The 12,491-nt window shown below is 41.1% G+C and overlaps 1 protein-coding gene across 1 annotated transcript; it reads left to right on the top strand.

Annotated features, from left to right (window-relative positions):
- The first annotated feature begins 6,371 nt into the window (after positions 1–6,371).
- Positions 6,372–7,631, top strand: LOC134223672 (uncharacterized). The gene is made up of 2 exons (XM_062702858.1): positions 6,372–6,542; positions 6,605–7,631. Exons 1-2 carry the CDS (start codon positions 6,480–6,482, stop codon positions 7,595–7,597), a joined length of 1,056 nt encoding a protein of 351 aa, XP_062558842.1. The 5' UTR covers positions 6,372–6,479; the 3' UTR covers positions 7,598–7,631.
- The last annotated feature ends 4,860 nt before the right edge of the window (positions 7,632–12,491 follow it).

The following is a 12,491-nucleotide window of genomic DNA, read 5'->3' on the forward strand; positions in this document are numbered from 1 at the left end:
CGTTTTTCATTCTTTTATGGATCGTTTTTGCACATTGAACGGTGCAAAGTAAGGGCTGCCAATTCTTTCTCCGCTCCAAATTCACATAAGGTGATTATACAATCAAGCCATGTGGTGAATTTCAAATTCACCACACGATTTTCTACTCCTATTATCAAAAGTTCAAATCCAGCGTAATAGTTTTTGTACAATGCTGAAATTAAAGTCGATTGTTTATCATGAGTAAGCAAACGATCTACGGATGTTTCATCCCCATGGGCATTGTGGTTCTCGTAATTCGTGCTCTTGAAAAATCACTAGAAAAAGCACGTGGTTTCCAAGATGGCCGATTTGTGGCTTTGTTGTATAACCACCATAATCGAGCTGTGTCGCCGACCCGAGTTAGGAAAACGAGACTTGATTCCCCCTGTTTGTGTTTCATCATAGCAAATTTGCGTCTTAGCAACATCACGTCCGTTCTGATCCAAGAAAGGATATGAAACGGTGCAATGCGTTAGAGCAGCGGTTCTCAACCTTTTCCTTGAGTGGTACCCCTTCAGACCTTGGCACAGCTTGAGGTACCCCCTAGTTTCTTTTAATTTACCGGTTATCTCAAATGTAAAAGTGGGTAATCGATTTTCACTGGGCTTTTATCCATTGGCGTAACTACAGGGGGGCTAGGGGGGGCTATAGCCCCACCTAGAATCAAACTAGCCCCCCAGAAAGTATTGCACATATTAAGCTCTTTGATCATGGGCGTAACTGCACATAATGAATTCTTTTCATCATCTCTCTCTTCGAAAAACTTCTTCTTTTTCTTATTGGCATAACATCCCCACACTGGGACAGAGCCGCCTCGCAGCTTTGTGTTCATTAGGCACTTCCACAGTTATTAACTGCCAGGTTTCTAAACCAGGTTACCATTTTGCATTCGTATATCATGAGGCTAGCACGATGATACTTTTATGCCCAGGGAAGTCGAGACAATTTCCAATCCGAAAATTGCCTAGACCGGCACCGGGAATCGAACCCAACCACCCTCAGCATGATCTTGCTTTGTAGCCGCGCGTCTTACCGCATGGCTAAGGAGTGCCCCTCGAAAAGCTACAGATATTTGGAAATGCTAGAACAAAAACTACGGTATGTAGTTATCAGACAAAAATGTTTTTCCACGTCCAGATAAGGGAATTAGTTTTGTAGATAAACAATTTTATAAGAATAATGAAAAACTGTATGACTGTATTGAAAAACATGATTTCGTCTCCGTAACGATTTATGGTAAATTAGTCTGACAATTTATTTGTATTGAAAAAACTTTCATATTTTACAAAATCAATATAATAATGTTTGTTTATAAAAAAAATTAAGCCCTAATCTCGAATTGTTATAGCTTGGGATAGAAATGCTAAACGCGAAGGATATTTTGATTCCTTGATTCTCAGCTCAGCTTTGCTTAAGGAAGCTGGAGTATAAAAGTTACTGGAATAAAAAACAAGTACAACTTCTGAGATTTTAATTGAATGAAGAAATTTTAAGTAAAATGCTGTATTTTCTATATAGTTTTTATATTGCGACAACATAGAGGGCAGCAGGGACTATGTCCAAGGGCTTGACGATCCCTCCCCAGGCCATCTGCGAGTTGTGGGGCTTGCCTAGGATGTGGTGGGGTTTGACAGTGGGCCCTGTTAAACCTCTATAAAAAGCTGCATGTATCCGCAAGTAGGCTCCACCAAAGCGACCGTGTGCCGCTCAAAGCGCACAAGCCCAAGTCCTGGTGTTAGGTGGGACGCTAAACAGCCCTGACACGACGGCCCTCCGACGAGACAGGAGGTTTGCGCAGGCCCAATAAGCCGCCCTAGAAAACCAGTCATTACGAACAATATAAGAGATAATGCGACTCGATATAATCGGCAATGACCTGGGCGACGAATACAGGATCACGATTGGAAGCTTGGAACATGGAATTGCAAGTCGCTAGGTTTCGCAGGTTGCGACAGGATGATCTACAATGAATTACATCCCCGCAATTTCGACATCGTGGCGCTGCAGGAGATTTGCTGGACAGGACAGAAAGTGTGGAAAAGCGGGCATCGAGCGGCTACCTTCTACCAAAGCTGTGGCACCACCAACGAGCTGGGAACCGGCTTCATAGTGCTGGGTAAGATGCGCCAACGCGTGATTGGGTGGCAGCCAATCAACGCAAGGATGTGCAAGCTGAGGATTAAAGGCCGTTTCTTCAACTATAGCATCATCAACGTGCACTGCCCACACGAAGGGAGACCCGACGACGAGAAAGAAGCGTTCTACGCACAGCTGGAGCAGACATACGATGGATGCCCACTGCGGGACGTTAAAATCGTCATCGGTGACATGAACGCACAGGTAGGAAGGGAGGAAATGTATAAACCGGTCATCGGACCGGATAGTCTGCACACCGTATCGAATGACAACGGCCAACGATGCATAAACTTCGCAGCCTCCCGCGGAATGGTAGTCCGAAGCACCTTCTTTCCCCGCAAAAATATCCACAAGGCCACATGGAGATCACCTAACCAAGAAACGGAAAACCAAATCGACCACGTTCTAATCGACGGTAGAATTCTTCTCCGACATCACGAACGTCCGCACTTACCACGCAGTGCGAATATTGAATCCGACCACTACCTCGTTGCAGTATGCCTGCGCTCAAAACTCTCGACGGTGTACAACACGCGTCGAAGTCGGACGCCGCGGCTTAACATTGAGCGGCTACAAGACGGTAGACTAGCCCAAGAATACGCGCAGCAGCTGGAAGTGGCACTTCCAACGGAAGAGCAGCTAGGCGCAGCATCTCTTGAAGATGGCTGGAGAGATATTCGATCCGCCATTGGTAGCACCGCAACCGCTGCACTAGGCACGGATGGAAGGTGTCGTGTGTCCCATCTACAAAAAGGGCGATAAGCTGGATTGTAGCAACTACCGCGCAATCACATTGCTGAACGCCGCCTACAAGGTACTATCCCAAATTTTATGCCGTCGACTAGCACCAACTGCAAGGGAGTTCGTGGGGCAGTACCAGGCGGGTTTTATGGGCGAACGCTCCACCACGGACCAGGTGTTTGCCATTCGCCAAGTACTGCAGAAATGCCGCGAATACAACGTGCCCACACATCATCTATTCATCGACTTCAAAGCCGCATATGATACAATCGATCGGGACCAGCTATGGCAGCTAATGCACGAACACGGTTTTCCGGATAAACTGACACGGTTGATCAAAGCGACGATGGATCGGGTGATGTGCGTAGTTCGAGTTTCAGGGGCATTCTCGAGTCCCTTCGAAACCCGCAGAGGGTTACGGCAAGGTGATGGTCTTTCGTGTTTGCTATTCAACATCGCTTTGGAAGGTGTAATACGAAGAGCAGGGATTAACACGAGTGGTACAATTTTCAATAAGTCCGTCCAACTATTTGGTTTCGCCGACGACATAGATATCATGGCACGTAACTTTGAGAAGATGGAGGAAGCCTACATCAGACTGAAGAGGGAAGCTAAGCGGATCGGACTAGTCATCAACACGTCGAAGACGAAGTACATGATAGGAAGAGGTTCAAGAGAAGACAATGTGAGCCACCCACCGCGAGTTTGCATTGGTGGTGACGAAATCGAGGTGGTAGAAGAATTTGTGTACTTGGGCTCACTGGTGGGCCGATGGGCCGGGCACGTAGCCAGAATGTCGGGCAGTAACCCGGTGAAAATGGTTCTCGACAACGATCCAACGGGCACAAGAAGGCGAGGTGCGCAGCGGGCAAGGTGGATCGATCAGGTGGAAGATGACTTGCGGACCCTCCGTAGACTGCGTGGTTGGCGACGTGTAGCCATGGACCGAGCCGAATGGAGAAGACTCTTATATACCGCACAGGCCACTTCGGCCTTAGTCTGATTAAATAAAATAATAAATAATAGAAACGCGAAGGATGAATAGCATGCTACAAAAATCTCAAAAAATATTTGTTCCGTGACAGGGCATGAAAGTGTGCAATATCGGCTTTATTTTTGTGTTTATTACCACTTTCAACTCGGCTAATTAAAGGCATATGGCATAGGCAAGGCATATGGCGACTAGTCACTATTCGTCGCATGTATTTATTAAAATACTTTATAAATTTTAATTTTATTTTTAAGCACAACATCCCTTCATGACTGCCTTTCATGCGAAATTGATCAAAGAACCCACGATGCTTTCATTTGGTCGCCTGAAATAGAAAAAGGTGCCTTGCTCTCTGTCTTATGACGATCACGACCTTTTCCAGTACTGGTCTCAGGTACCCCCAGAGACCAGCAAAGGTACCCCCAGGGGTACATGTACCCCAGGTTGAGAACCGCTGCGTTAGAGAATGGTTGTAGCGTCGCATCTGGTGAATCGTTTTTGGACTTGGTGTTCCGAAAAATTCGCATAGTCGTGGTCTAGCTTTTATTTTGAAGATGGTGAATTTATTCATTTCGTCTAGACGCATGCTAAACGCATCGTATCCTCCAATAGTTCTCTCCATGCTTCATAGGAATACCTATAGATTTCTTCGTCGCCGTCAAATGGCTAACATTCCAGAACGTGTATGGACGAAACGATAGTTGGTTTACCGAGGACACGAATCTTGATTCTTCCAGATTAGCAAGTGGGGCTCTCTGGGTGCTTGATTGACCGATTGCTTGGTCAAAAACAATACTACCATCCTCACTTGATGATCCACCTGGCCTGATGCGTAGTCCTTCCGATGACACACATAGAGCTTCTTTTTCTTCTTAACCTTCAGTTGTTGTCGTAACTGTTCTATAATACTTTTTCCTTCCTCAATTTCCTGAGTCGAAGCCTTGATTTGTTTGTTCTTTTCCGTAGATGGACCTCCCTTCAAACGTTTTTGGCGTGGGTTTAGTGTAGCTTATGGACAAGATAATTTTGTCGACTTTTTGGATTTTTTTTTCTAAAATCATAACATGCATCCAGAGTTCTATCAGAACAGTGTTGTTCACAAGGGCAATAATTATGGTCAACTAAACAAATACCCTTCCCTTCATGTTACTCATCGCTTTCAATTTTGATTTAGTTGTAAAACGTATTTCAAATACCGTCAACGGGGGTGTCATTGGGCCAAAATGTGGTATGTTCCAAGTAAATGTTAAAGAGCTCTAGTAGTTAACATTGGATTCAAGTTTTAATTAGTTTTAGCTTGAAAAAGTACAAGCTTGAATAATAAATTTACCACTGTGGGGGGGATAAAATAAAAAAATGAGGGATATTTTTCAAAGTTATATGTTGTTCAAAATTGGCCAATTCTCACCCCTCACAGGGGGTGACATTGGGCCAAGTAGAATAAAGTTCAGCGGTGACGATGCCTCGATTCAATCGTTCATTAAAAATAATTGCCTTCATTACGGCTCTTACCAACTATGTATGGCAAATCAACCAAAGGCTTGCACGCTAAAAATGAACTACTCAAAATTGAGTCGAATCCGACTCATTTTCATTAAAATTTAATGAAAATGAGTCGGATTCGACTCAATTTTGAGTAGTTCATTTTTAGCGTGTGGCCCAATCTCACCCCTTTTTAGCGTGCATTGCTCGTTGCTACGAAAAACCAGAACCGTTATACAAAATATCCATAAAAATCGATAAAACAACAACAGATTATCGTAACATGATAACCAGGTATCCATCGATCTAAAAACTAGTTATATAATAGATTTGTGGGGCATTACTGACACTATTTTAAAACGGGCTCATTCGAACAATAGTTTTACTTTCAAGTTCCAAGCATTGTAATACGAGCACAATTAGTTCTTGGAATTTGTTTTGTGATTTCCTAGATGTGAATTTTAATATAATTTCGACCCGTTTGAAGTTGGAAACTCCTCCACCCTTTGGAAAGGGGGGCTCCCATACAAATGGAGCACCAATTTCTTCATAACTTGAGAATTAATCAATCAAATGGAATTAAATCTGGCATGTGGAGGTTTTGGAAGGAAATATATGTTTCTGTAGTGGCCCCTCGAAACCTCTCCCCCTTCTGGAAAGGGGGGCTCCCAAAAAAATAAATCATAAATTTCTGCATAACTTGGAAACTAATCAAAATTTTAGGAATAGGCAGTTTGTTTTATTTTCTTGCCCTTTCCACAAGCGTCAATAGAATAAAATATGACCGCAAATTTAACCAAACGCAAATTTGACCAAACGCAAATTTGACCTAAACCAAATTTGACCTCGCGCAAAATTGACTTTCCGTTAATATGACAAACCTTTTCTGTTTAGTCCCTACTTCGCCGAAAAAAGCCAATAACAAGCGTAAATAGAGTAAAATACGATATTATTATATAAATTAATTTCGAAATAATGAACATAGTTACAAAAGTCTTAGTAGGCACCGGTTTATTCTGTTCTGGCATATCACATTCAGGAAATCTGTTCTACACTGTGAAAGTTGAAACCAAATCGTCTTTATTTTTAGCATTATTTTTGTAAAACCATGGCTGCCAATTCCGGGGTCAAAATTTTCCGTGACTTTCTACGTGATAGTCCATGTCGGATGGTAAAACGTTTCTTTTTATTCAACTCTAGCAATGTTCCGGCAACACCTTATTTTCTTTCCAGGCTTACCTGATGTCACAGCCAAAGAACTTTACCCAGCACCATTCGAAGAGCCAGCATCTGGCGAAAGTCATCACCTTCGAACGCCCCGGTACAGCAAGACCCAAAACAGCACCAATGGCTGCTTCACCACTGGCGCATGCCATCACAGCCCACAACCTAATTGAGGAAACTCCGCAGACACCTCAGAAACGACCAACTACCAGCGGCCGGGTTCTGAAGCCTTCTCTCAACCCAACCGGCAACGATTTATCCTGCGCTGGCAGCCGAAAGCCAGATGGGAAATCCCCACGTCACCCACCAGTTGCACCTCGTCAGCGTCCCCGTCGCCCGGCGGATCCACCTCGCAAAACTCCATCCGCGTCCAGCAACAAGGAAGATATCCGCAAACGACCTCACCAACAGAAGAAGCAGCTCGGATCGCCACACCCCGGCCGGGACTCACCGAAGAAACCTTGCAAAATTTGCATCAGTGGTGAAGACTGCGCCGTTGCGGAACAATGGCAGGATTTACTCCTCAATGCGCATTCCCTTTCGTCGCACTCCAAGTCCTCGGATGGCTTCCGCCATCTGATTGAAGAAATTGAGAGAATCCGTTCAGAATTAGTTGCGCGAGAGGAGGTGAAGAACATCGGCTTGAAGGAATCCATTGAGTTGATCAATGAAATTCAACACAGGATCAACTCTCTATCTCCGACCAGGCCGTCAGGAGACAGCTACCTCAACCGCTTGGCGCCGTTTCAAACGGCGATGCGTGATTCCGAGAAGCGAGCCACGATCAAGGCAAAGAAATCGGTTCGGTCGTTGCGTTTCGAAGGGGGTCGCATACTTGAGCAGGACTATAGTAAGCTCAGTCGCCAACGTGCGGACGGTGCGACGGAAACCGTCAGAAAAGGCAAAACGAGACAGATTGAAAAGAAATTCGATGAGGGTCCATTGCGGTGTTTGCTGCCGTTCGTGAACGGGTCGCTCAAGGCTAAGCAGGTTAAATTTTGAGAAAATTATAAATTAAGCATGAATAAATTTTAAAATTGATGTATTTTGTCATTCATTAGTATTATTATTATTCATATAAGCATAATCGATCATTTTTCATTCACTCCTTTTGTTCCGGACTACCGAAACATTCGAACATCCTTCCCAGTGAAATTGAGAAAAAATAGGAAAATTCAGAAGTAGGTATTTCTCAGATTCAGTTTAAAAATTTAAAAGTATGCACTCGCACAAGTTATAGAAAAAAAGAACTTCACCAAAAACCGGCATCACGGTATTGAAGGGTGAGGCATTTGGAACGGCCGTCTCAAATACACATCGACCTGGATTGCGATGTTGGTTTTCGTGAATACTAGGGAAACTGTTCCGAGTACCAGGTGCATCTGACTATGAGTTCTGGACGACATTGATATTGAACGGAAAAGTTGCGTAAGAAACAAGGTTTGATACGGAAGGAATAACTGCTTCGGTAAGCCTGTTCCTTTTCATATTCGTTCGTATATCTACTACTCAGGTTTTATCTGTTTTCTGCCCAACATATATTTTTATGTTTTTATAATCTATAAGGAATACCAGGTTTTTATATTCTGTAACCTATAAAACAACCGGGAAAGACATTAAATCTGGAAACAGTGATTTTCTTATTTGTGCTTCCAGGAAGTTTCGTTGTTTAGACGATATTGAATAGGGTTTTTGTGAAAAATGTATGGTGCACTTTGTGGCCCTTGCGAGAAAGCTGTCCCATAACCAGCTAATAATAATATGAGTCAATTCATATCCATCGAATCCTACTTTAGCAATATTTCACATCTTTTCTCTCACCCAACTATGTGTATCGAAATTGAACAACAGTCGATCGCGTTTGAATCACAAACATGTGCTTCTGCCTGTCATATTGAGGCGGGTTTGCTTCTACGACAATAGAGGCTTGTTTGCAGCCGTTTGATCATTTATTCATCCACTTAGAATTCATTTGTTGATTAAAATCATTATCATTCAGGGGAAGGGGAATTTAATTTCTTTTGCTCTTTTTCGTTTCGAGAGCGAGCAAAGGTTAAACCTAGGCTATTAGCCAGGGCAAGGCTAATACCTTCGCCCCATCCTGAGTGAAAATCATCGGCAAGATAATGGAGTGACATAAATTTCTTAGCAAAGTCACTTCCAACGTATTTCCACAAATTTTCTATCATTTGCTTATAATGATACTCCTAAACCACATACCCTACCCACCATCCAATTCCTTGACATCTATGAGGGCGTCGGTGAGTCGCTGGCCTCTCGTTAAGTAGATGTCATATCATCATTTCCTTCCCTTTCCTAGTAACGGAGACGATGGGCGTGGCCGGCAATGATAGCTTTCATGTTTTATCATTTTGGATTCTCAATTGGATTTCCATTGAATCCCAAATAGAAATCCATAAGCAATTGGGGTAAGAAAGGTAAAGAATATACATGACAACTATCAGTATGCAATCTACGAAATACCCGTTACAACGCAACGCAACGCAACGCAACGCAAACGCAAATTCAGAAGTAGGTATTTCTCAGGAATAAAAGAAACTCTTGCAGAAATCCATAAGAATTTCTCATGGAAATGTTTTAGAATTTTGCGTAGAAAAACCTTCCCCTCGGATATGTTACCTAGCCGCGGTGGGTTGGCTTACGCCATTAGCACTGAGATGGCAACCAAAGACATATCCTGTCGTTTGTTGACTATTTTTGTTGACTATTTTTGTTTGGTGCCGCGTTACATATCTGGCATTGACGCACTAATTCACGGCATTTGCATGTGATCCAACGGACATCGTGTTATGGAGCCTTGAATGGTAGTGCAGTCTGGCAGAGGCCTTTTACATCAGTGATAATGATGTGAGTTCTCTTCTTTTCGGCAATACTTTTCTGATGCGTTCCCTGTGACGATGAGACGTAGCCACGCTTATACTTAGCTAGCTAGGCATTTATTGATACACAATGTATTCAAGACATTCGTAGGGGAAATGATTACTGGATTCGATGAGTAGAAGTTTTTTAAAACTAGGAACGTGGTACCAGTTCTTATTTTGTTATGTCTCACTTCGAAGAGCTATAATAAAAATACCACACATTATAATGATGGTATATGAACAATCTTATGACGGCTTCATTCTCGATAATTTTTACTAATAGTAGGGAATAGGCGTGATGAAGCTTTACTTTGCCACCGAAAGTGAATCCTATAATGACTCATAGCTGATCATTAGTACATTATAGATATTGACAGTTTAGAAACGATTAAGCTACTTCTTAAACATAATAATAATCTTAGACTACCTTGACAAAAGAATAACAATAAAATAGACCAAATGCACAATTGGTTTCCACTTTTTACAAGACATAACTAATACATTGTGTTTGATAGTATTGACACAGAGCAAAAACCATTAAGAACCAATAACTTAGCTAAACAAAGTAATTCGAGTGAACCCATACTTCATACCTTCTGACCATAAAGACAAAAATGACATCGTACAATCAATCTATATTATTAACAATGAGATAATTGAGAGAATATCTATTAAAGTTAGAATATAATGTCTTTTGAGCCAGTTCAACAGTGTCTTAATGGACGACATGATCCTTGTACGGCTGGAAAACTGCTTCAAAAGTTATTAAGCTTGTCATTTTTTATAAATCGGAATTGAACACTTTCTTATATTTGATAAAAGAAAACTTTCCGTCTCAGTTTCTACGATGAAGCATTACAGCATGTTCCATGTGAGTCGGATAAACCGCTTCGGTTGATTTTGAACGCGTACAATGATAATAGACATCTAAATAGCATAAAACTGGTTAAATAATGTGACTACGACAAGAAAATGACAAAATGACTTTAAACGATTACGATGTTAGTTAGCATGAGACCTCTGACTATCTATGAACGTAATTCCCTCTGATTCAGTTGCAACAGCGTCTTCTTGGACGACATGTTCCGTGTACGGCTGGCAAACTGGTTCGAACGGAATTATGCAACGGTATCATCAAAGACCTGGTGCAGAGGTTTCTACTCTATTCAGAGTCCCGCCAGTAAACCTTCACAAAAAAAAAAGAAAGAATTTTGCGTAGAAATTTTATTTTCTAACACAATATTAACAACAGGCACGAAAATACATCGCTTTGTCTTAGTGGAAACTAAGGTATGCGATAAGACACTTTTTCCTAATGAAACGAAATGTTTGTATTGATTCAAAACGAAACGAAACGAAATATAAACTCACTTTCGAGACTTCGAAATCAATGTCCATTTAATTCGAAATTTTTCGAAACGAAACGAAATTTTAAATTTTATTCAATTTTAGTCAAATAACTGCTTTGCCACCGATTGAATTATAGTAACAGAAAAAGCAGTCTGTAACAAATCGTCGTGTTCCCGTTTACCGTTGGCGATAAAGCAATACCCCTGCATTTGTGCCGTCTTCAAAGGAATTCACCGTGGACTGAGTGCTCCCGAATCTGAACAATTTTATATTAGTTCAGCTTTTTAAGTAAGTATGTATATAAAAATATCCAGCTTTTTACGCTAGCTATAAATTTACAAGGGGTGAATCGAATTTGACATATGCCGTGAACCTAAATTTTATAATATCTTGGTAGCCATGAAGTGAGGTTTTGATTTTCCCGTTACCAACGAGATTTGTTGAGTTGTTATTTCTAATCAACGAGGAATTTTTCCCATTACCATTTCTCAAATTTTACTAAAAGTTCTTCTATTTCAGGCATTTCATTTTGTTAAAATACAAATAAGAGGGCAAAATGTCTCAGTTCGGAACTGTTATTGTAGTTTATTGGTTTCGAATATAACGCCTACACTTGTGGATCGTGCTTGTTTTAATTTGAACATCGTAAGATGTTGTCCATGCAAATCAACGCCACCGTGTTATACCTCTTCGAGGAAACCCTTTTGCAGACGGTGTTACAGCTTTCCGACTGATGTTACTTCTTTTTACATATGTGACCGACTCTACACTGCATAGGGCGGTACACAGATTATGTTAGGGTTCAATGTTTAATAAACACCCTCAGAGCTTCCTTCTCAAACTAACTAATCAGGGTCCTCAGGTACGCTTTAATACACGTCATCCAATTCATTATTCTAAAAATTATTGGTACGAGTGTTTCGGTTATTTTCTTGTGAATCGACCACGTATTTCACAAAAGAACATGCGACTATAATAATCTCATTCGTCTTTTGTGTCTTTTCTATATATTGGTAGAATGTGTATCCGAGAAAAAGGTTTTACTCTTTATCCCATAAAGCCCTTTCGTGAATAATGGATCTCATCTGTAAATTCAAAACGATATTTCATAACCCTAAACTAGCTCTCAAATTATTATTTTCACAATGTTTCTGAAGGTTTAGGTCTTCCGAAAAACCACACAAAGACCACACCAAATAACTTTACGTGAATTATGATGCAGCGTTGTAAGTTTCTAATATCATACTGATGTGAAACACGCGTGTATTATATAAATGATAAAGGAAGCTCAATTTGCATTGACCCAAAGCGTACACAAAAACGCCTGCAAATTTTTATTTTCATTGCCACCTAAAAGAAGTAAAATGAATAGATGGTAATAAAATTAATAAAACATCAAACCGTAAGTTTTGAAAACAATACGAACTCCAAAGTTAAATAATGACAGCTTAATGTTTTGGCAGAAATTTCAAAGAGTCACCGATTGCTAGGATTCATTTTTAAAATTTATAGTGGACACATCATATGTCAAAAGGGGTGATTCAAAGTATTATGGCTCGGACTCGTAAAAACCTGGATAGGAATTGTAAGATTTTTCTTTCTAATTTAAATTCTATTTAACTTTATTTCACCTTATTTCATTTAAGACTTACGTGATTATGCTG

This window comes from Armigeres subalbatus, chromosome 3, assembly GCF_024139115.2.
Source record: "Armigeres subalbatus isolate Guangzhou_Male chromosome 3, GZ_Asu_2, whole genome shotgun sequence".
Classification (NCBI taxonomy): domain Eukaryota; kingdom Metazoa; phylum Arthropoda; class Insecta; order Diptera; family Culicidae; genus Armigeres; species Armigeres subalbatus.